The sequence below is a fragment of the Echinops telfairi genome, unplaced genomic scaffold (genome assembly GCF_000313985.2).
Source record: "Echinops telfairi isolate 266 unplaced genomic scaffold, ASM31398v2 ScPeMD7_7469;HRSCAF=8507_1, whole genome shotgun sequence".
NCBI lineage: Eukaryota > Metazoa > Chordata > Mammalia > Afrosoricida > Tenrecidae > Echinops > Echinops telfairi.
In genome coordinates this window covers 61217233-61238469 of record NW_022111373.1, presented here as the reverse complement: position 1 = coordinate 61238469, position 21237 = coordinate 61217233, and the positions used below count along the sequence as shown (strand labels likewise).

Genomic DNA, 21237 nt, shown 5'->3' with positions numbered 1-21237 from the left:
CCCTGAGCAGGAAACATTTCACAGCCTCGAAGTATTCTCTGAAATCAACCATCACAAAAAACGAGGTCCAAGCGAAATGTCAGTGACCAGAGAGAACAGTGGAGCTTTTCCCCTAGTGCCTTTTTTTGGGGGTGGTGGTGGGGCTATTAAAGATAGGCCCATCCAATTTAAAATTGTTTGTGGCTAAAATTTTCAGTAAGAAAATTTAAACATAACAAGGTAATACTTGGCTTTTCTCTTAGGAAATCAAAACCATTTTCAAAAAGTGAAGTCTTGTCCATCTTCAGTGTCCATGTCAAAGTTTTTGTGGCACATTGTCAGCTCAGTTATTAAGCCAGGCTATATAGACTAACAAGAAGGGTAGGAGTTAAAAGATGAAATAACGTTTAACAATTTGAAACACTGGGTTCAAACTTGAGGACAGTGTGTTAAAATTTGATTCTTTAAGCCACCGAAATCTCTGTGAAGACATAAGATTATCCACATTCAAAAATCACTTGGTTTTATTTTGCAGAATAGAGTCACACTCAAGGATAGACCATTTTCAATTACGAGATGGCTCAGAAAGTCTGTACGGATTCAGAGAATGTTGCGACCCTATGCTTCACAGTACTGAGAATTTAATCTTCCATTTGAAAGAATAAAATCTATCAAGTGAAGTTACAATTACAGATTTCATAATGATTTCTTCTTATTGCTTCCTGGACACATCAATTCTATTCATGGATGAAACATCTCTTCTGAATCACAACTCAAGAAGAAATGTCACTACTTTACCAATGATATTTATATCAGAAACAATAAGACAATGAGCCCATTCAGCTTGCAGCATTGGTTGTACTTTGAATAACAATGAGAATTTTGGGTGAAATACCAAAGATAACCAAAATGAATGTGGATATTAAGATAAAATTATAGTTTTACTTTAGTAAAATCAACAGGAGCAGGAGAGTGTGTACAAGCTTTGCTTTTCATTAAGGTGAGCAACAGAACAAAATAACTGATCTCTGATGCATTTTGACTAGAGTTTAATAGAAAAGGAAACTGCTGTTCTAATTTTGGGATATTAAATATGATTTGGTTTAAACTGAAGTACAATCCTTTGGGACCAAAAGAACATAATTCTTAGGATAAAGATATTTAAATAAATTAGCTAATATTCACATTCACTCTTAAAATTTACTTTGAAAGGCTGACGAAATCTAAATTTAAATGCATTACTTAAAATAATATGGTTTGGGCCAAGCTAAAAAGAATTAATACAATTTTAGAAATGCATTCACATAGCCATCCAGTAATGAATTTTACCCCTTCTCCCCTCATATTATCCCACTGGTATAATGGATTATGTGTTGGGCTGCAAACTACAAGGTCAGTTGTTCAAATTCACCAGCTGCGCCAGAGGAGAACAATGAGGTCTTCTGTTCCCTCAAGATTTACAGCCTTGGAAACGGAGAAGTGGCAGTTCTCTTCTGATTCACAGGGTCACTGTAAGTCAGAATCAACTTCATGAAGAGTTAATATTTTTGGAGTACATGTTTTATACTCAAAATAATACCTTTAATTATAAACTTAAGGGAGAGTTTAAGATAAAAAGTTAAAATACTGTGATTATCTAAACGAAACATATGGATTCTCATATGCAAAATTTCTCCTTCAATGTAATAAATATGTAAGATACATAAAGGCACACTTTATTTTACTGTTTCACTTTGTTACAATTCATAGACATTAATCTTTTATAAATTAAATGTTTGGAGCACCCTTGCAATAAGCAAATCTACTGGCATCATTTTCCCAGCAGTTTGTATTCACTGTGTCTCTATTTCACACTCTTACAATATTTCAAACTTTTCAATGATCTACTGCACACTTAACAGATTGTCATATATTGCAAACACAACTGTTATATGCACCGGGAAACAAAGAAATGTGTGTGATCTGCTCTACTGTGAACACCTGGAACTGAATACCCTCCACCCTCACCCCCAAGGTATGTATGCCTATAGGTATTACAGCAACTGATATATTTCATTAGGCAAATGAACCCTGGTGACGCTGTGGGGTACTCATTAGGCTGTTAACCACTGCAAGGTAAGCAATTTAAGCCTATCAGCCACTCTGGGGGAAGAGATCATTTCTAATTCTCCAAATTATAGATTTAAAGCCACACTCACACACCGCCCCCCCGCGCCCCCCCAGCCCCAAATCCAAACTCACGGAATTGCCCCCACAGGTTTCTGAGATTTTAACTCCTTAAGCAAGCTTCATCTTTCTCCTTGCTAGTGATTTCACACTGCTGACCTTGTGGTTAGCAGCCCCACTTGTAACCACTAAATCACCACCAGGGCTCTTTGAATTTATAACTAGCCCTATTTAATAAAGCCTTAAATGATACCTGTAGAGTTCTTTAGAATGGGAAAAGCCCTGCTTTTAAAAAATAACAAAAAAGACAATTTAATTTGGGTGACGTTACCTAAACATTCATAAAAGCTAAAGTAATTTCATACACAGGCAACATAAGTAAAATGCTTGTTCTGAACTTTCAAAATGTATTTTAATCTCATTCCAAAAAGAAAAATTTTCTAGACACAAATACATCTCATTCAATCACATTTTTAAAACATATATTCAGCAACTTAAATTATAAGGATCCAATATTTTCATCTTTTATAACCTCAATATATTATATATTTAATATATAATATATATATACAATACATACAAGTAGTCAGCAGGATTACAAAGTAATTGAAAATTCTGATCACTATTGATAAATATTTTTAGACTATTAAAAAGAACTACTGAGGTTCATAGAATGAAATGAAATATGGAAGGCCCAAACCTAAAATCATGACAGCAAGTGCTCCTATGGCCAATCATTACAAAAGAACTCTTTAAGTTGTGTGGGATACATTTTAAAACAACACTCTGGCTACTCTCAAGTAGCAAAACCTGTTATCAAGCATGTACATCTCCATTACATTTAAAATAACTCTGCAGCTTGCTTTACTGTAATATACAGTAGCTATTTCTTCCTTTCTGTTGGATTTGTAGCTGTTGTTTGAGGAGAAAACACTACCAACAGAAGAGACCTTTGCCCCTCCTTCCCCCAAAGCATGGCTCAGTTTGAAGAATGTTCTTCTATAGGTAGCTACTATTGAGTGTGAACAGTACCTTAATACCATTAAGAGCAATCAATCAATAACTGGAATCCTATGAAATGTTTCCAAGACTGCTAGGGGGTTCTGTAAACCAAGGTAATCAGATGTATTACCCTTGTAAATAGCCCTCTCACATCTGTTAATACAAAGAGTTAAAATTCCAATGCCAAAGTACAACAGTTAACAATATACTCTATGATATTACATATTACAACATCAATTCACCCTGAGAATACAGAGGAAAAGTTTAAAACAAGAAGGTATTTCTGATATGCATTTTTTCCTTTGTGTTTGCTTTCTTCTGGTTTTCTTCAACTCCTCAATGACACAGATATTTGAATTCAAAGTGTGACTCGTATGTCCTTTGTTGTCAACTTAGGTTCATGCCACAGTCAGGTACTGGTGATAGAAAAGTCCAAAAAGGCTTGTAGTAAAGAGGCAAGCAGCAACCCACCATGTCAAAAAAGACAGAAGTCCTCGGAAAAGCAGAGGAGTAAAAATGTTTTTTAAGCTGCTCAGTGCCACTGTTATTTGTGTAACAGTTACCTTCATCTTCCCATCAGCAGATGGCAATTCAGAGTAAACAGAATTGGAGGTTAGACCGCTATCAACTGGCAAAGAAGAAATAGTTTCTGGCCAAATCCCCCAGGAATGATTACCTAGAAAATGGAAGACATAAATGACACTTGAAGAATAACTAATTCCAAGTTTCCATTAACAATAAAAAGTTTAGGGGCACAACACATCAAGTTCTATTGTAAAACAAAGTAAACAAATTAAAATAAAAACCATTCTATAAATTTGGTAAATACTTGCACTTAACCTGACCAGACTATAACCTGGTGTTACCACTAAAGGTACATGCAAGAACAAAAAGCCTACAGCACTGCACTAACATCTGGTAAAATCATAACAATTTTTCCTTGTGTAATACAATTATCAACTACCTCTACTGAGTAACAAGGACTGATTCAATAGCTTCTTAGAAATCCTTTCTACCCTAGGAATATCAAAATAAATTTCTTTCCCAGAAGATTACCGTGATTTCAATAACAGAGAGTATTAATAGCTCCCAGAGAAATTTCCATCTTATACTTTCTTATGATGGATAGGATGAGTCACATAATTTACAATTGAGCTACCCCTAAAGGATATTTACTGTTTTACAGTATCTACTAATGAACCCCAGCCCTTTGAGAGAATGCCTAATCTAAGGCAAGGGAAATAGTTAACTTAATAACAGATAGTTCTTAAATAACACCATAGTAGTATCTGATGGCTTAATAAAAATATTCATAGGAAACTCCATCATTTCACAAAGAAATTTTTAACTTTTCACAAAAGCTATCTAAGGTAGAACTCTTCAAAGGAGAGTTTAAAAAGAGATTCTGTAATTCAAATGTTTATAGGTACCTCTTAATAATTTCATGTTAGCACTAACAAAAACTTTTAAGACTGTAATATGTAAAAAGAGAAAAATACACAAAAGGAACTAGTAAGATCAACAGCTCTCTCTAGTTACTTACTATTCAAACATCTAACTTTAGGAATTCACCTTTAATAAGCAATTTTTAGAAAACCGTCTATTACAAAATATGTAGGCCTGAAAAAAATCAAGATGTGGTTCAACCTTGCAGATAAAAACCCTTTATATTTAACTTTAGGAAGTGTTTCTTTGTGTATAGCAAAAAACATTGTTAATTTAGGGAGAAAGCAAAAAAAACCCAAAATCATGCTTCTTAAATGTCCAGGCATTGCCTACCTAGTGTTTTCAAAAGCAGCGTCGTGTGAAGCAGCATTGCCAGGGGTGCCACATACTGCAGTGCAATGACACAAAGGTAACAGAAGACTCGAGCCACCTGCAACCAACAATACAACAGCCGACAAGTTACAAGTGAATTCAACTGAATAACATTTGTCAAACTGAATTAAGAAATGTAATCCTTCCTTGGGAAGGAAGTTACTTGTTAATACGTTGGCATCTTATTATAAATGGCCCTATTCTGACTTCAGAAAGTCTCTGATTTTCTTAAGTTTGAAGATGGTCAAGTTATTTTTTTCAAAATGTAATTAAAATAAATCTTTAACAACTAAAAGTGGCTAGCATAAATTGAGGAAAATAACTTCTAAAATTCAGATAGCACATATTCACTTACAATTCTAAGATAAAATAAAATGACTAGAATCTCTGAGGATAACAATGCCAAAATTAAGCATTAAGCCCTGCATACAAAAGAGCCTTAAATTCACATGAAGGCATCAAAGTTTTTTGGAAAAAGTGAGTTAAAGGATAGTGGAGATTTCCAAGACTTTTTCAAGCACACTATTTCATTGGATAGAGGTCAAATTATAAAGAATACAGAAATATCAGGGTAAGAAAGTATTGCTACTAAGGCTCTGATTCATACAAGCACCATTTACTACAAACAAAATGTGTTCAACCATGTTTTTCTGATAAGACGTTTGTCACATTAGGGTACCTTAAAAAAAGGCAAAGAAAAAACAAAGAAGATACTTTTTATACAATAGGGAAAAAAATGTTAACGTTAGGGCTTGTATTAAATCTTCAGGAAAACTCAAGTAGTTATCTTCTCAAATAATAGATGATTTGCATCAAGTTTAGGGGAATGCTGCCCTATAATAAAACAGTACTTTTTAGACGGAGCAAGTGTTTTAAGGAAAGTTGAAAAGACCTCAGATATAAGCCAGTGAGAAGATTGCCAACGTTGACAAATGAAGACACTGTGGCTGAAGTCCAGGAACGAGTGGAAGATGATCATAAAATTATCATCAATGTGACAGTTACTGAAGTTCAGTATTTTCCATTTTAAATTATCTTGGCATCAGAAAATGATCAGCTCAATGAGTGGCAAAGCACTGCAAGATCAGCTAGCTCAAGGAGCAGCTTTCCATTAGCATTCCATTAGTTTAAGTAAGAGAGAAATAAATAAAGATGATTTTATGGAGCAATTGTTAACCAGGGTTGAGGTTTGGATTTACTAATTTGATCCACAGAGCAAGGACCAATCGATACAGTGGTTTCTAAGGCAGTGGTTCTCAACCTGTGAGTCACGACCCCTTTGGGAGGGATCAAATGACCCTTTCACAGGGGTCACCTAAGACCACCGGAAAACACATAAATATTTCACAATTATAAATAGATATTTTTGGGGGCTTAAGCACTATGCTTTAATTATGTTTAATCTGTAACAATGAAAATATATCCCGCATATCAGATATTTACATTACAATTCATAACAGTAGCAAAATTACAGTTATGAAGTAGCAATGAAAATAATTTTAAGGATGGGGGGTCACCACAACATGCGGAACTGTATTCAAGGGTTGTGGCATTAGGAAGGTCGAGAACCACTAAGAAATATGCTGGGTCAGATTCAAGGCAGAGAAAACTTTGAAGGTTATAGCAACTGATTTTGGAATTCTAAAAGGGCAGAGGGGACCAGGCTCTGGAGAAAAAATGAAATGCTCGGCTATATAGAAGGTCAGCCAAGAAAAGGAAAAAAAAAGGAGGCAGATCTTTGCGAGACGGACTGGCACAGTGGCTCCAACAGTGAACTCGCATATTTTAGGTATGGTGCAAACCAGGCAGGTAGGGTTTCCTTCTGTTGTATGTGGAGCCACTCTAAGCCAGAACCTACTCATAGTACTTAACAACAAAAATGGATAATCTTGACAGACCTTTCCAAAAAGACAGTGATCATAGGGCCTTAATAGGAAGAAAATGAAATTGAAAACTGTATTAGGAGAAAAAGGGTCCTGTTTAGGAATAGTAATCACACTATAGTTTTCACAATCCTTAAAATGCTTAAAACAGGAAGAGGAAGGAGAATTAAAGTTCTTTTTTTATTTACCCATTAAATCAGACCAAGGTCTCTGATAGTCATTAGGTTACCATGGTCCATTTGTTACAAAAAGGGTAGTATAGGATCAAATTATTAAATATTATAGGAAATGCAAATCTGTTCTTTCTTAAAACACAAAAAGGCTGTGCTTCATTTCAACTACAGTATAAAACTTACCTTTTTCTGTAGCTCAACAGTACTTATTCGTCCTGCTTCTTTCTTCAGCTGATCCACACATTTCTGGGCTAAGTTTAAGTAAGCTTGCATGTGACTACGCATCATGGCCAATCGCAAAACACAGAGCAGGACTATTATCCACAGTCGCAGAGTATCAAATGCAGCTTCTGACATTCTACAGAGCAAAAAGTTAATACAGGGTCCTCAAAGTTCACAATACGCTTCTTTGGAAATCTATTTAGGCGATACCAAAAAGCTCATTGCTATGGACTTGATTCCTAATCACAGCCTCATCTTTTTCCTAAAGAGAGGCTGGTGGATTTGAACCACCACACTAAGGGTTGCAGTCCAATGCTGACCAGACAGGGCTACCAGTGCTCTTATAAAAAAGACATGCATATAATCCTTTCACTTACAAAATAGAATTGGATCAATAAATGTATCATGGGAGACTAGGAGGAATACAAATCTGGCAAAACCAAAAAGTAGAGCATTATTTAGGATTTAGTACCTACTCTCCTGTGAGGAAGAAAATTTAGCTGTGAAATTCAAAAAGAATGTGTGTAACTTTCAAACTGCAGATGAGGGGAAAGAAAGGAGGAAAGCAGGAGTGGGGAACCATACGAGTGTGCCCATGGAACTAATCATGCCTACAGCCATCTTTTATTGACTCTAGTTTTGTCTGCTTATATAAATGTTTAGGCTCTTTCACTCTGCTGAAATCCTAACTCTTGGGACCATAGAAAATCAAGAATTCTGGTATATAAATTAAGAAATCAGATGTCTCAAATGCTTCACCAACAAGTCATCATTTAGCCTGATATATGATTGAAGAGGGTTTAGTTCTGGGCCATTTCTGAAAGTTAAAGTGAGAATCCTAGGTAAGAAGACATACTCTTGAGACATCTTTTTCAAAACTAAACCCCTAGAAAGCTGAGAAAAAAAACCTTAATATCACGAAGCCAAAATGGATGAGTATAAAAAGGAACAAATGACAAAAGAAAAACAATTTGACAGCATTTCTTCCCAAATAGTCCATTATCACCCACCCCAGTTAAAGAACTAAAACTGCAAACGCAGAAAAGCTTTCCTAGGGAAATAAAGTCTTAAAACTAAGACAGGAAACAGAAAAAGCTGAGAAGACCCTAAGAGGCACTTTTGTGTTTATAATATGGAGGTCACAAATGAGGATGGGGCACACTTAATTGCTATGTTTTCTTTTTAAAGAAAAGAAAGTGTTATGTCCATGAATTCACGTGTACATTAAAGTATAATGAGGAAGGACTTTTGCAGGGAAGGATCCAGGCATATTTTATTACCATGTTTCTACAATAATGAATAATTTAGATTGATATTAAGAGGCCGGGGTCATAGATTGGCAGCACAGTAAAGGCAAGACTTGTTCACACTTCTGTGCTCCCTAGAGTTGTTGAAAAAGACTTGACTGACAGCATTCTGAAGATCATTATTACAGACTTTCAGGGTAACTTACAAAGAGAATGGACTAAGGCCATGACACAGGAAATTATGTAATTAGTTCAAGAGGAGTTCAGGATTTAGAATTAGTTATTAGACTCTCCCTTCTAGTTCAGATTACTTGAGTATCTTAAGTATACATAGAAGACATATAAAATAACATAAAATGTAGACCTGATGAGGTATCTCAAGAAAAAAAGATGAGTTTGTAAAAAATATGGGGAGAGAACTGGCCCACATTCTGATACTATTTCTTGCTTCACGGTGCATGGTAGCTTTGGTTTTCTTTTTAAGAGATCATGAGCACCCATGGACTCTGTTACTCCTTGTTTATTTGTTCAATGCCAAATCAGAACAGATGGATAGTTTAAATACACTTTAGGGCCGAAATTTGCATTATCACTAGCTTTTCCTCTAATTACAAATAGACTTTTCTACAAATTACTTTATCTATGCAATAAGGGGAAAACCTGTCATTTGTTTTCTCCTTCATCCTGCACTGTTTGACAGATAACTAATCTTCCTCAATCGACCACCTGGACTTCAAATCTAAAATGAAAACTAAAAGCCATCCCTGTCTACTGCAATGGTCTGAATACTAAAGAATTATAAGATGAAACCAAGGTAGGACTATATAAATGCCTCCCCACCCCCTTTCACCCAAAGTGAAAAATTCCCCATTCTTATTTCATTAAAATACTCATTCTAAATCTGTACAAAACTTAGTTAGAATGAAAGAAGGAATTCAATAACCACCAAATGTCACATATATTATCTGCTTATCAAATGTGACAATGTCCATTTCTTCCTAATGAGAAACATCATGGACTTTGCAAATATGAAACTTGGTTGAATAGCCTTAGACAAGTTATTTAACTTTTGAATTTGTTACTTAATCTGTAAAATGGGAATGCAAACAGCAACAACAATACTGACAAGTATTAATTTGGGTGAAACGGAAGAAAGAATCCATAGAGGCAAAAGAGAAATCAAAGTTGGAAGGGTAAGATACTGGGGGGTCTGATTAGTATTTTAAAGTATTGAATAAAAAATTGATTACCTGAAATGTATACTCCCACCTAATTCAAACACACACACACACACACACACACACACACACACACACACACGAATGAAATAATATGTGTAAGTATTAATATCTGGCAAAACAACTAGCATATAATGGGTGCATTAAAAATGCTAGTGTTGTTTTATCAATATGACTAGGTATAATATCAAAGAATATAATAAAAAACTCCAAACAAAACTCACTGCCACTAAGTCGATTCTGACTCACAGCGACCCTGTGGTTTTTGAAGCTGTAAATCTTCTTTCTTCTGTGGAGCAAATGGTAGGTGGGAACTACTGGACTGGAAGCCCTCGAAATACTTGTCTAGCATGTCAGGATCCTAAGGATTACTTTCAAATACTTCATGACTCTGTTAAACTAAAATGTCTAATAAGCCCTACTCATGTGGAAATCAATTTAAAATAAACCTAGCCCAATGAATATGTTCCTAATTCAGTAATAGTGACTCTTAAAAGAATGAAGTAGAAAATTCCATGGTCATCACGGATTATATGCTCTAAGTCATAAATTTGTACCAGCATCGCAAATGTATACCATGGAATCAAAGACTAATCAAATTTCCTTTTTCAATTCTGATGAAACAAAACAGTACAGGAAACATTGATTAAAGACTTACTTCCAACTGGTTGCATTACATGTGCTCTTTCATTTAACCATGATAACCTTGTGAAGTAGATACTATTATTTTCTTTTTCCAGATGGGGAATCAGAGGCTCCAGAAGTTAGATAATCTACCTCAAGTGACAGTTTTAGTGAAGAACAAAGCTGAGGTTTGACTCTTTCTACTACTCTAACATTGTGTCACACAGTTAAAATATTAAGTATACTTATAATGCCTTTTAAAAAACGGTTTCTATGCTCCTTAATGCCATGCATTAAATGAAGCATTCTAACTGTGGAAAAATGATTTAGTATTACATATCAAAGGTAGGACACTGTTTCTAATTTTGTTAGTTGTGATATTGTTGGTCAAAAGTAAAATGTTCTAATTTACTGAAAAACTCTTCACCAAAAACAAAAACTAACAAAGTTAACAAAGATGAAGTAAATATGGAAACTTAATAAATTATTAAGCATAACAATTAAGTACAGAGTTCTCACTTATACGATTCTTCTTTTCTCTGTAATTTTCATAAGTATGAAGGAGATAAAAAGAACTACGAAAGTTATCTAACAGGCACAATGACAAGAGGGAAAAAATGACAGATGACAACTGGACGTTTATTGATGAAAAATTTTTGAGTGTGCACTATGATTGCAGGGTGGTGACAATTAAAATTTATTAATGTGGATCAAAACACCTGTACTTCCAACTTAATATGATACATGTTTACATTTCTAGTAATGTTCAAAATATTGTACCCTACTAGTTTTATCATCAGTAAACAAGATACAGTAACACTCAAAAAAGAGTCAATTATATAGTTATACAAAAATTAGTCCTCCAATATCCATACTTACAAAGGAATACTTTCTTTCCCCAAAGGTGGGTTCATAATGTAGTCTTTGGTGATTGGCTTTACCCAGAGGAGAACCATAAACAAAGGTGCCAAGAAGTTGATATGAAGTAGGATCCTGAAAATATAGAAGAAATAAAGATAAATATGCAGACATAATATGATCTCATAAACTATAAAACTTGGAGCTGTATAATATAAAATTAGGAATGCATTTTAGTATTCTAAAGTACTACTATCACCAACATTTTATCATTCGCACGTAATACTGACTTGAGCCTTTGTGAAGCCATGAATTGTTAGCGAAGTACAGTTTTATTTCAGTTTTTCAGATGACAACATTTAAATATGGAAGTTAAATGATCTGCTCATATGGGAAAAACTAGGAGTAAAATCTACATCTGTTCAATTCTAGCCAACAATGCAATACTATAACCATGATTCAATTACTCTCCCTACCTCCACAGCAACCCTATGGGATAGAGGTTTGTAATCCACAGAGTTTTTAAGATTAATCTTTACACAAGCAGGATATGCTCTAACTTTACAGAGTAGACCCAATATGGTCATTTTCTAATACTGCTCAACACATTTGATATGGCATGCTTTCTATTCATAAGTAGTAGTGCTTAGTAAGAACCATATTACTAGAGAACACACACACACACACACACACACACACACACACACACACCAGATACAATCTACCACAACATATAACTAAGGAGACTTTCAATATATAATAACTGAATAGTATTTAATGGATATTACCAAAATCATAAATTCACCTTTTCATTTATTTGGAGATAATTGTGAACATACTTGAAATTAATTTCCTTATCTTGTACAAATCAAGGACTTTCATCTTACTCCTAGCAATGCAATATGGTCACTACTAAAGGGATTTCAAGTTTCAACTAAAACTTCACTGTTAACTGTTATCCAAGTTTTTACCCTACAGGGAAAGACTGCTCTGAATGATTTAAAACAAATGGAAATTCCTTACACTAGTTGTTTCACTACACTTCAACTGATTGTATTATCACACTATGGAAGGGTTTAACATACAGTCTATAATATCACTACATAAGCAAATGATAGTAATCTGTGTAAGGATGTGAAGAAACAGATCTAGATAAGGAAACCACCTGACAGGAAAAGCGTAGAACTCTGGGTTCCAGCCTCTGTCATTAAAACAAGAACTAGTGCCCGGCCATGTGGGTGAGAAGAATATTGCTCTTTGTGCCAGTTATGGTACTTGCACACAGAACTAGCTAGCACACACCCTTGTATCAAGGCAGAGTGGTACATCACAATGGGAGGAGGGAGCTCACTGTCACAAGGGAAAGCAAAATCCCAAAAAGCCAAAGCCAAAGCAAGAATTCTTAAAAAGAAGCCACATTTTACTGAAAAAGGCAGTAAAATGTGCTTCCCCCACCCTCCCCTTAAATGCCTTAAATGTTTGCATAAAGTGATTCTTTCATCCCACAGCCTGGGTAAACCATGGAGTGCAAGGGAAGAAAAAAGCAGTATTAGGTATGCAGTGTTGCTAGGGAACACTTCAGTATCAAGGAGCAGCCCACAGCGGTTTCAGTAGCTTGTGAAGGGCTCCCCTCCACCCACCCTTTTCAGCTTATTTAAATCATAACACTGGGGTTAGTGGACTGAAGTGTGTGTGTAGAGAAGAGGGGGAGAAGCAGGTTTTGTCTTAAAAGAAGCGATTAGAGAGACGGGTGGTGGAAGAAAGGCAGGATGTAGCCAAGAGCATGCTGAGTAAAAGGAGGGAAAGAGGGGGGCTGGGTGGGGAATGAAGGAGTGTATAGTAGGAGGTAGGAGTAAGTAAACATGCACACAAAGCCTGTGTAGAAAAATGGAGGTAAGGGGAAAAACAGAAAGACTGTCAAAATTAAAATAAAGGAAAATGACATTGGTAAGGTAGATATGAATTATTATAGAAAGGCTTCTATGGAAAAATAGAAATCAACGCCATTAGATATAGGGCTTCAAAGAACAGAAATGTTAAGAAATATAATTAGGCAGAGGAACTTAATGACTTTTTGCATACTTATAATAGAATATTTTGAATTATCACTGAAAAACCAAAAGATGATATAGGAACTTGGAGCAAGTTGAGTTTAAGTAGACATAAGCCTGCATTTCTGCCAAGGTATCTAGATTAACATTTGTGAAAACCAAAAGTATAGTAAATGGGCTTTGATTTCTTCATTAGAAAACTAAAATAAAATTTGGCATCTAAAAAGTAATCTATGATACATAGGACACAGAACACTACAATATTAGCAATCTTAATATAAAACAACAATTAACAAGAGTTTTAACAACAGATCTGTAACTTACAAAAGATAAACACACCTCTTTGATATTGATTTGGAAAAATAAATGAAATGTCTTGAATAAAAAATAATTTCAAGGATTTCATATAAAATATTCTTAAGCAAAATTTTGAGGGAACTTTTCATAGCTTCTTAGATCAGCTGTAGAAATTGCAGTATTATAAGCAATATTTGAAATAAAAAGAACATAATGTTGATATTTTTACTCCATAAGTTAAAACAAAAATTTAATAATTGATAGTATATATGTATATAACACAGAAACTTAAAACTTAGAAATGAGAAAATAACTTGGATTATTAAGAAAAAGAGAAATAGTGTGATATCAAACGGTTACTTGATCATTCATTTTTAAAATAATAATGATTTCATTACAATAATATACCTTCATTAAGATGGAAAACATATATTTATCTGCATGTGCTTATGTACATTTTCCGCTTACTGTGTAATTTTTTCTGTTGCCAAATTCAAGGCATCCAGATGCATTTGAGCCAGCCGTAATCCAGGAAATGTCAAAAATGCCCCAATGAGTGAACAGAAAATGGCCAGAAAAAATTTGAAAGTAAGTTTAGAAACAGGACGCCTAAAAGTAAAATTAAAAAGAAAAAAAAAGCTGATGAAATGTTTAAGTTAATTTCTAAGAGTTTCTTTTATTATAATCACTTTACAAATAACCATAATAATAAAACAGAAGCTTCTACAAAAATACTGCTCTTTAACAGCCTACAGAGGATTCTGGTGAACTACACTCTACCACATTTAATAAACCAGGTTTGTATGTCTTTAGTCACAATTACAACAATACAACATATATATACAACATACAACTGATTATATTTAGTTTATTCTTTGAGGCAGAAGGAATTAAATGAAAGCAAGTCTAAATAGTTAAATAAGAATGAGTAAAAATGTTTCTAGAAGTGACAGTCCAACTAAAGAAATTATTCTCACTGATTAAAAATAAAGAGCTGTTTATAGTAAATATTATCTTACTAAATAAAACCCTTTGCCTGCTTAAATAATTTTTTAAAAAACTTACTGAGATTCTAAACCTTGCTTTTCAAGGAACTGCATCGCACTGTCTGAAAAATTTGTAAACCCTGATGGAGAAGAGAAAAACAACAACAACAAAAAGATTACTCTTATCACACAGGGGTAAATTAAAGTATCTTTCTTTAGAAATAAAATGTTAGAAAACAGCACCTTATATTTGAAGTGACTAGCTTAGCTCTTTCATGTGCTAATTAGTATGCACATAATGCAATAAACTTTGGTTATTAGCAGATAGTCTTTGAAAATATCCCTTTGATATTTGTACACTGTATGAGTGTGAATATAATTTGCATTAATTTTTTATTACAGTAAACTTTAGCATTATAGAATCTTAAAATATGAAAGTAGGGAAAATATGAAAGTGTGGGGAAAGGCCTTTTTTGGAAAGGTAAACAAAAAAACTTAGCTGACAAAATCTAGAAGGAAAACCATATATAATAGTGAAAATTATTTAGAACACCACAGTACACTACAAACATGACATTTTAAAGTTACCAAATATTACTTTACTTATATATTGAATATAAAAAATAAAAATCAAGACTGATTTGTAAAGTTGCATGAAGTTATTACCTGTTTCAAGTCCAAATTCCAGGTAGTTGTCAGTTACAATCAACACTGCCATTGCTTTGACAAAGAAAAAAAATCCAAAGGTAACACAGACAGATCTTTCACCACCATCTTTTACTTTAAAATAGTGTGTAGTTAATGAAAATAGAATTTTGCTGGAGAAGGAAAAGTTCAGGAAAAACTACAAATAACTTTGTGGGAGTTAAACACAACCACAACCAGTCTTTATAGGCTCAAGCCCCAAGATACCTAACTATAACTTTTGTTTCAATTCTGTAATATGATTACTGAGAAAAGGGCATCCTCAAGTGCCCTTTGAGAGGACTTGAAAAACTAACGAAAAATGAATTTAGAAAATTATTTGTATTATGTCTGTCAAATGGTTTACATTCAGAACACACAAACACACCCCACCAGAATCAGTTGTAAATCATTCAACAATGTAAAATTTGAGAATTACTAAAGTCCACTAGTAAAAAATTAATGTAGGATGTCCACAATATGTGTAAGCAAAAAGTCTAGGGAAAAAAGTTCCAGTGGAGTATTCCAAAACAGTGAAGGTTTCCACATGGGTAAGTAATGTATTTAGAAACAAATCATCTTAGCGCTGAACCTTTAAGGATTCAATTAAGAGTCAATGAGTAGATGACCCAAATCTAGAAGCCTGATCTCCACTACACCAAATTGTTTCCCTTAAACATAAGAAACTAAATACTTGACAACAAAGGGTTAGAAAAGCTAAAAGCTATTTTTACACAAACTTTATGCCTAGCAAAGTACAGCAGCCATCACTTAATACTAGCCATGTGACAAGCATTACCTACTAACTCATTTCTTCATCATATTAACCACAGTCAGATTCAGTAACTTCCCAAAGTGTAAGATTAGACGCACTGGAATTTAACTCTGGATCTAGGGTCTGACGGCTTAACATTCATACTGCCTTTACAAAACTTTATACTACATCTAGGTGCTTCAGGTCCTTTTCACTTTCAGGGCGCAGTTCAATAAAAAGGAGTACTACAGCTTTTCCCATGCAAATTGTTTTTTCCTGTAAGAAGCATACAATCTACCTTTGCCACACAAATTTACAACCAAAATTTTCCAAGAAAGCACATTAAAAACAATTTCTTAAGACTTAGGAGAAACCTCAACATATAAAAAAGAATTTATGAAATACAAAATATTTAATAAGAGTTGCAATGAGATTCTAGGATACAGAGGCTCACATTTTTCTTCCAGGATGTCCCAGATCTCATGTTCTTTCTTTATTTATCCCTTCTCCAATTTACATGTTGGAAAACAAAAGGGATGAAGTTAAGAAAACAATGTATAAAAACTCCGTAATTATAACTGAACTGATTTTATCACAATTTCTCAATGCCCGAGGATCTAGACTGAGGTTTGAAAGACACTGCCTTGTTTTATGGAACTTGGGAGATAACACCCAATTCCTTCACTTACACTAAAAGTAAACCAGTATCTTTCACTGAAAGTGGCAACAGATAACTACAAATGAAATTTCCCAAGTTACGCCTATTGCCAAACTTTGTCACCCCATAATGATAAATTACCAACTTAAAAAGATAAATTAAATTTCATGGAATAAAAAGGCTTTTCCCTCTCTACCATGTAATGGCACAATTCATGAAGGATGGAGAGCTTGAAGTCCTTGACTAGAAGTAGCACAGGAAGGGAGCTCTTGGTTTTTAATCGAATACTTTTGGTACATTTTGTATATTACTTGATAAAACTTGTTGTTGGGGACCATTCAGGATTTTAAAAAAGGGTTTTTTTTTTCCTTCCTTCCATTCCTTTGATTCTTGGATTTTAACAGATAGTAAAGCTTGGAATTAGAGAAGCCCTAGTGGTTAAGCATTTAGCTGCTAGCCTAAAGGTTGGGTGTTCAAACACACAATCCTTTGGAGCCTCTCTGTGGAAGAATGATGTGACAATTCTGTAGTTGATAGGAGGTGGAATTGACTAGGTCAGTGGTTCTCAACGTTACTAATGCCGCGACCCTTTAATACAGTTCCTCATGTGTGGTGACCCCTGACCATAAAATTATTTTCATTGCTATTTCATAACTAAATTTTGCTACTGTTATGAATTAAAATGTAAATCGTAATGTGTTTCCCAATGGAGTTAGCCGACCCCTGTGAAAGGGTTGTTTGACCCCCCAAGAGCTCGCAACCCACAGGTGGAGAACCCTGGACTAGATGGGAATGAGTCCGAAGTTTCACATAAATTCATGCACGAGCACTTTATGTTTTACTAACATCCATCTCCTAATAGAAGTGTTTCCTATACTTTGGCGGCACCAACATAAAATCTTTAAAATGTCAATTCATCACTTCTTCCTACACTGGCAAAGTGCTGATATAAACAGAAATACTCTTTGTAAAGCACCGACGAAACATACAACTTTCCTCTAGTTCTTTAATGCTTCCTCCTTTCCACAATAATTCTACCTTACAAATCCGGGTAGACCAGAGATGTACATGGGTACGGATAAGAGCTAGAAACACAAGATAAGTGCTGGAAACACAAGGAATCCAGGACAAATAAACCTCTCATGACCAATAATGAGAGTAGTGATAACAGGAGGGTAAGGGGATGGGTTAGGGGAAACCAATCACAATGATCTACATATAATCCCCTCCCAGGGGTATGGGCAACAGAAAAGTGGGTTAAGGGAGACAGCGGTCGTTCTAAGATATGAGGGGAAAACATTATAAATTATCAAGTGACCATGAGGGAAGAAGGCTGTGGGAAAAATGAGGACCTGATACCAAGGATTCAAGTAGAAATAAGATGTTTTTAAAATGATGATGGGAACATATGTACAAATGTGCTTGGTACATGGATGGATGTATGGATTGTAATAAGAGCTGTAAGAGCCTCCAATAATTATTTTTTAAATACTGTTTATTAGTCAGTACCTTTACTTTGAACACTAATTCCTCACCCTATCCTCATCCCCATCACTTTCAGATAACCCTGTACATTACCCGATGATAAAGAATATTATATTCGTGTATAATCAAAACTGCATATGGAAAACAACCACGACAAGCATTTTCTTTCAATGATTTTTTTTCCTTTTTAACTATTCAGTATTACCAATTTTAAGGGTCAATTTATTTTGCTATTACAAAATCTCAACCCTTGAAACAGACAAACAAAATGCTAGGAAAGGGGAAATATTGAAGTATGTTTACCTTTACACTGACGTTTTTTCAAATGGTGAGTGAGCTTAATTTCTAGTTCTAAACTTAGGAGAGAAAAATGAGGCTGTCTGCATAAATATTTCAAAGCCCCAGAAATCGTACATACGGTTGCTATGAGTCTAGCTTGGCTGGATGACGGTGGGGGGGAGGGGGTTATATCTAATTTGGTTCATCATAAAATCATTCAAAGATATATCACCATTCTTTGGGAATAGAAAAAATAAGCACATATTCTAAAAGAAAAAAATTGCCAATAAACAAATTTGGTAATACCTTCATTAATAAGCACATAGATTCTTTTGGAGGTTCACACACATTTTTCATATTTAAAATTATTTTTCTAAAGGAAATCACTCTTCCACTCAGTTTTCTGGAAGCCTTGCCACTCTCTGAAAGTACATTAATCTTTATGATTTATCAATAAAATCACACCAAGCAACTATTATGCACTCAAATGTTCCATTATCCAAGTCTCTAAAACCTTAAAACCAAGCCTATTGCTGTTGAGTCTATTTCAATTCTTACCAATCCTATAAGCAAAATAGAACTGTCCCACAGGGTTTCCAATGGTGGAGCTTTTTATATAATCTGACTTTCACTGAGTGACAGGTGGGTTTGAACCACCAAACGATCAGGGCACCTCAGACAATTGTTATTTTAATAGCTTATAAAAAGAAAATGTAAGCCAAAGATATTTAAAGCAAACCACACACAATTAAGTAACACACACACGTTAAACAAAACCCAAAAATACTAACTAAATTTCTGGATTATATAAAACAAAAAAACTCACCCTTAAAACACTAAACTTCAAATATAAAGTCAGACTCAATTATAAATGAATATAAATGAGGTTCTAATATCCAAGTTCCCTGTGAAAGCTTTCTGACATTATCTCCAAAAGTTTCTAAGAAATGAGTTTGCATATAATATGTTCTACATGCTCACCTTCCTGACATGATCGCTGAAAACAAAATGGGTGCTTAGCAAATGTGAAGAAAGCTGATAATGCCCGGCTATCAAAATATATAGCATCTGGGGTCTTAAAGGCTTGAAGATAAACAAGTGGCCATCTAGCTGACAAGCAAGGAAGTCCACATGGAAGAAGCACACCAGCCACTGTGATCACAAGGTATCTATGAGATCAGGTATCAGGCGTCAAAGACCCAGAACAAAAAATCGTATCATTGTGAATGAGGGGGACGGTGGAGTGGAGAACCAAAGCCCATCTGTAGACAATTGGACATCCATTTACAGAAGGGTCACAAGGAAGACATAAGCTAACCAGGGTACAGTATAGTACCAATGAAACATACAACTTTCCTCTAGTTTTTTAATGCTTCCTTCCCCCTACTATCATGATCCCATTTCTACCTTAAAAATCTGGTTAGACCAGAGCATATACATGGGCAGGTAAGAGATGGAAACACAGGGAATCTAGGACAAATATCCCTCAGGACCAATGAGTAGTGATACCAGGAGGGGAAGGGGAAGGTGGGGGGTGAAAAGGGGATCCGATCATGACCTACCAATAACCCCCTCCCTAGGAGACGGAAAAAAGTGGGTGAAGGAAGACATTGGTCAGTGTAAGACATGAAAAAATAATAGTTCATAAATTATCATGGGTCTATGAGGGAGGGAGGGAGAGTAGAGGAGGGAGGGGAAAAATGAACTGATACCAAGGGGGCAAGTAGAGAGAAAATGTTTTGAAAATGATGATAGCAACAGATGTGCACATGTGCTTGACACAAAGAATCCATGTATGTATTGTGATAGGAACTGTATGAGCCCCCAATAAAATTATTTTAAAAATATGTTCTATAAAAGTTTAAGACAAAACAGACATCTAAGCAAAGATTCAACAGCTGTAACAATAATTTTCTTGTGGAGAGATCTGATATTTCTCCTAGCCTACTTCAGGCTACTGCTTCATTATCTTACTAAACTACATTACTGCCAAATCAGAATATAGCAATTTAGAAATGATGATGTTAAGTTACATCAACTTGCTCAGGTGTTATCTATTTCCCACAGCAAGAAAAAAAGCATTTAGAAATTTTTAGATTACAAATACACGCTTTATATAAAATTTGTATGTCTGGCAACCAAGCAAAGAAAATTTTAAATCACAGCTATAAATACATAATAGTGTTTTATACCTTATACCACCCTAAATGTAAAACACAACCACAGTAGAAATGTGACTAATGATCCAGTCCTTTAACCAAGTATAACAGACCGACTAAGCTTTATCATTTTTTGTAGCATAGCTTTCTTAAACGTATGTAACTGACTCAATACCACAGCTGTGGCTCTATGCCATTGCTTACTCATAAGCATCTCTAAAATACACACACACACATTATAAAGTATTTTAATTTTTGAAAGTTATACCTATACTAAAGGAACTCTGGATTTTTTTTACAAGCATCGTTTTTTCACCTAATTTTTCTTTTAAGTGAAAGCAATATGCTTGAAATTAGTAGCCAATTCTCCAGTGACTCTAAGACTTCAAGGGCCACTATATAGGAAAGACAATTACCAGACCTGTTCCATTCTCATCACAAAGCTTTACCTTTTATCTTGCCTATGATGTGTAACGTGGCACAAATGAAAACTGGAACACATAGATTTGGTCAAAGAAGTTGGTGAGAACTGCAAACAGGAAAGGAGTAAAACTGAGAAGTACTTTGGATTTAGAAGTGAGATTGGAAGCAGGTATAGTAACTGAGATAAACATGCAATTCAGCAGAATAAAGCAAAATTGACGATTTGGCTCAAAGTTTTGATATCACATTTT

At 34.7% G+C, this 21237-nt stretch overlaps 1 protein-coding gene across 6 annotated transcripts in view; it reads right to left on the bottom strand.

Annotated features, from left to right (window-relative positions):
* Positions 1–2538: 2538 nt before the first annotated feature.
* Positions 2539–21237, bottom strand: part of TMEM161B (transmembrane protein 161B) — a 58824-nt gene continuing 40125 nt past the window's right edge. For 3 of the 6 annotated variants that reach the window (XM_045285103.1, XM_045285100.1, XM_004703500.3), the window contains 7 exons: positions 15211–15362; positions 14624–14684; positions 14027–14167; positions 11232–11345; positions 7205–7379; positions 4927–5023; positions 2539–3823 (listed from right to left, as the gene is read on the bottom strand). In XM_045285103.1, coding sequence (XP_045141038.1) covers positions 3546–3823; positions 4927–5023; positions 7205–7379; positions 11232–11345; positions 14027–14167; positions 14624–14684; positions 15211–15362 — 1018 coding nt within the window. In that variant the 3' untranslated portion in view covers positions 2539–3545. Of the gene's footprint in view, positions 3824–4926; positions 5024–7204; positions 7380–11231; positions 11346–14026; positions 14168–14623; positions 14685–15210; positions 15363–16426; positions 16955–21237 lie in introns of those variants that run through there. The other 3 variants (XM_045285101.1, XM_045285102.1, XM_030888864.2) reach the window with 3 other exon arrangements.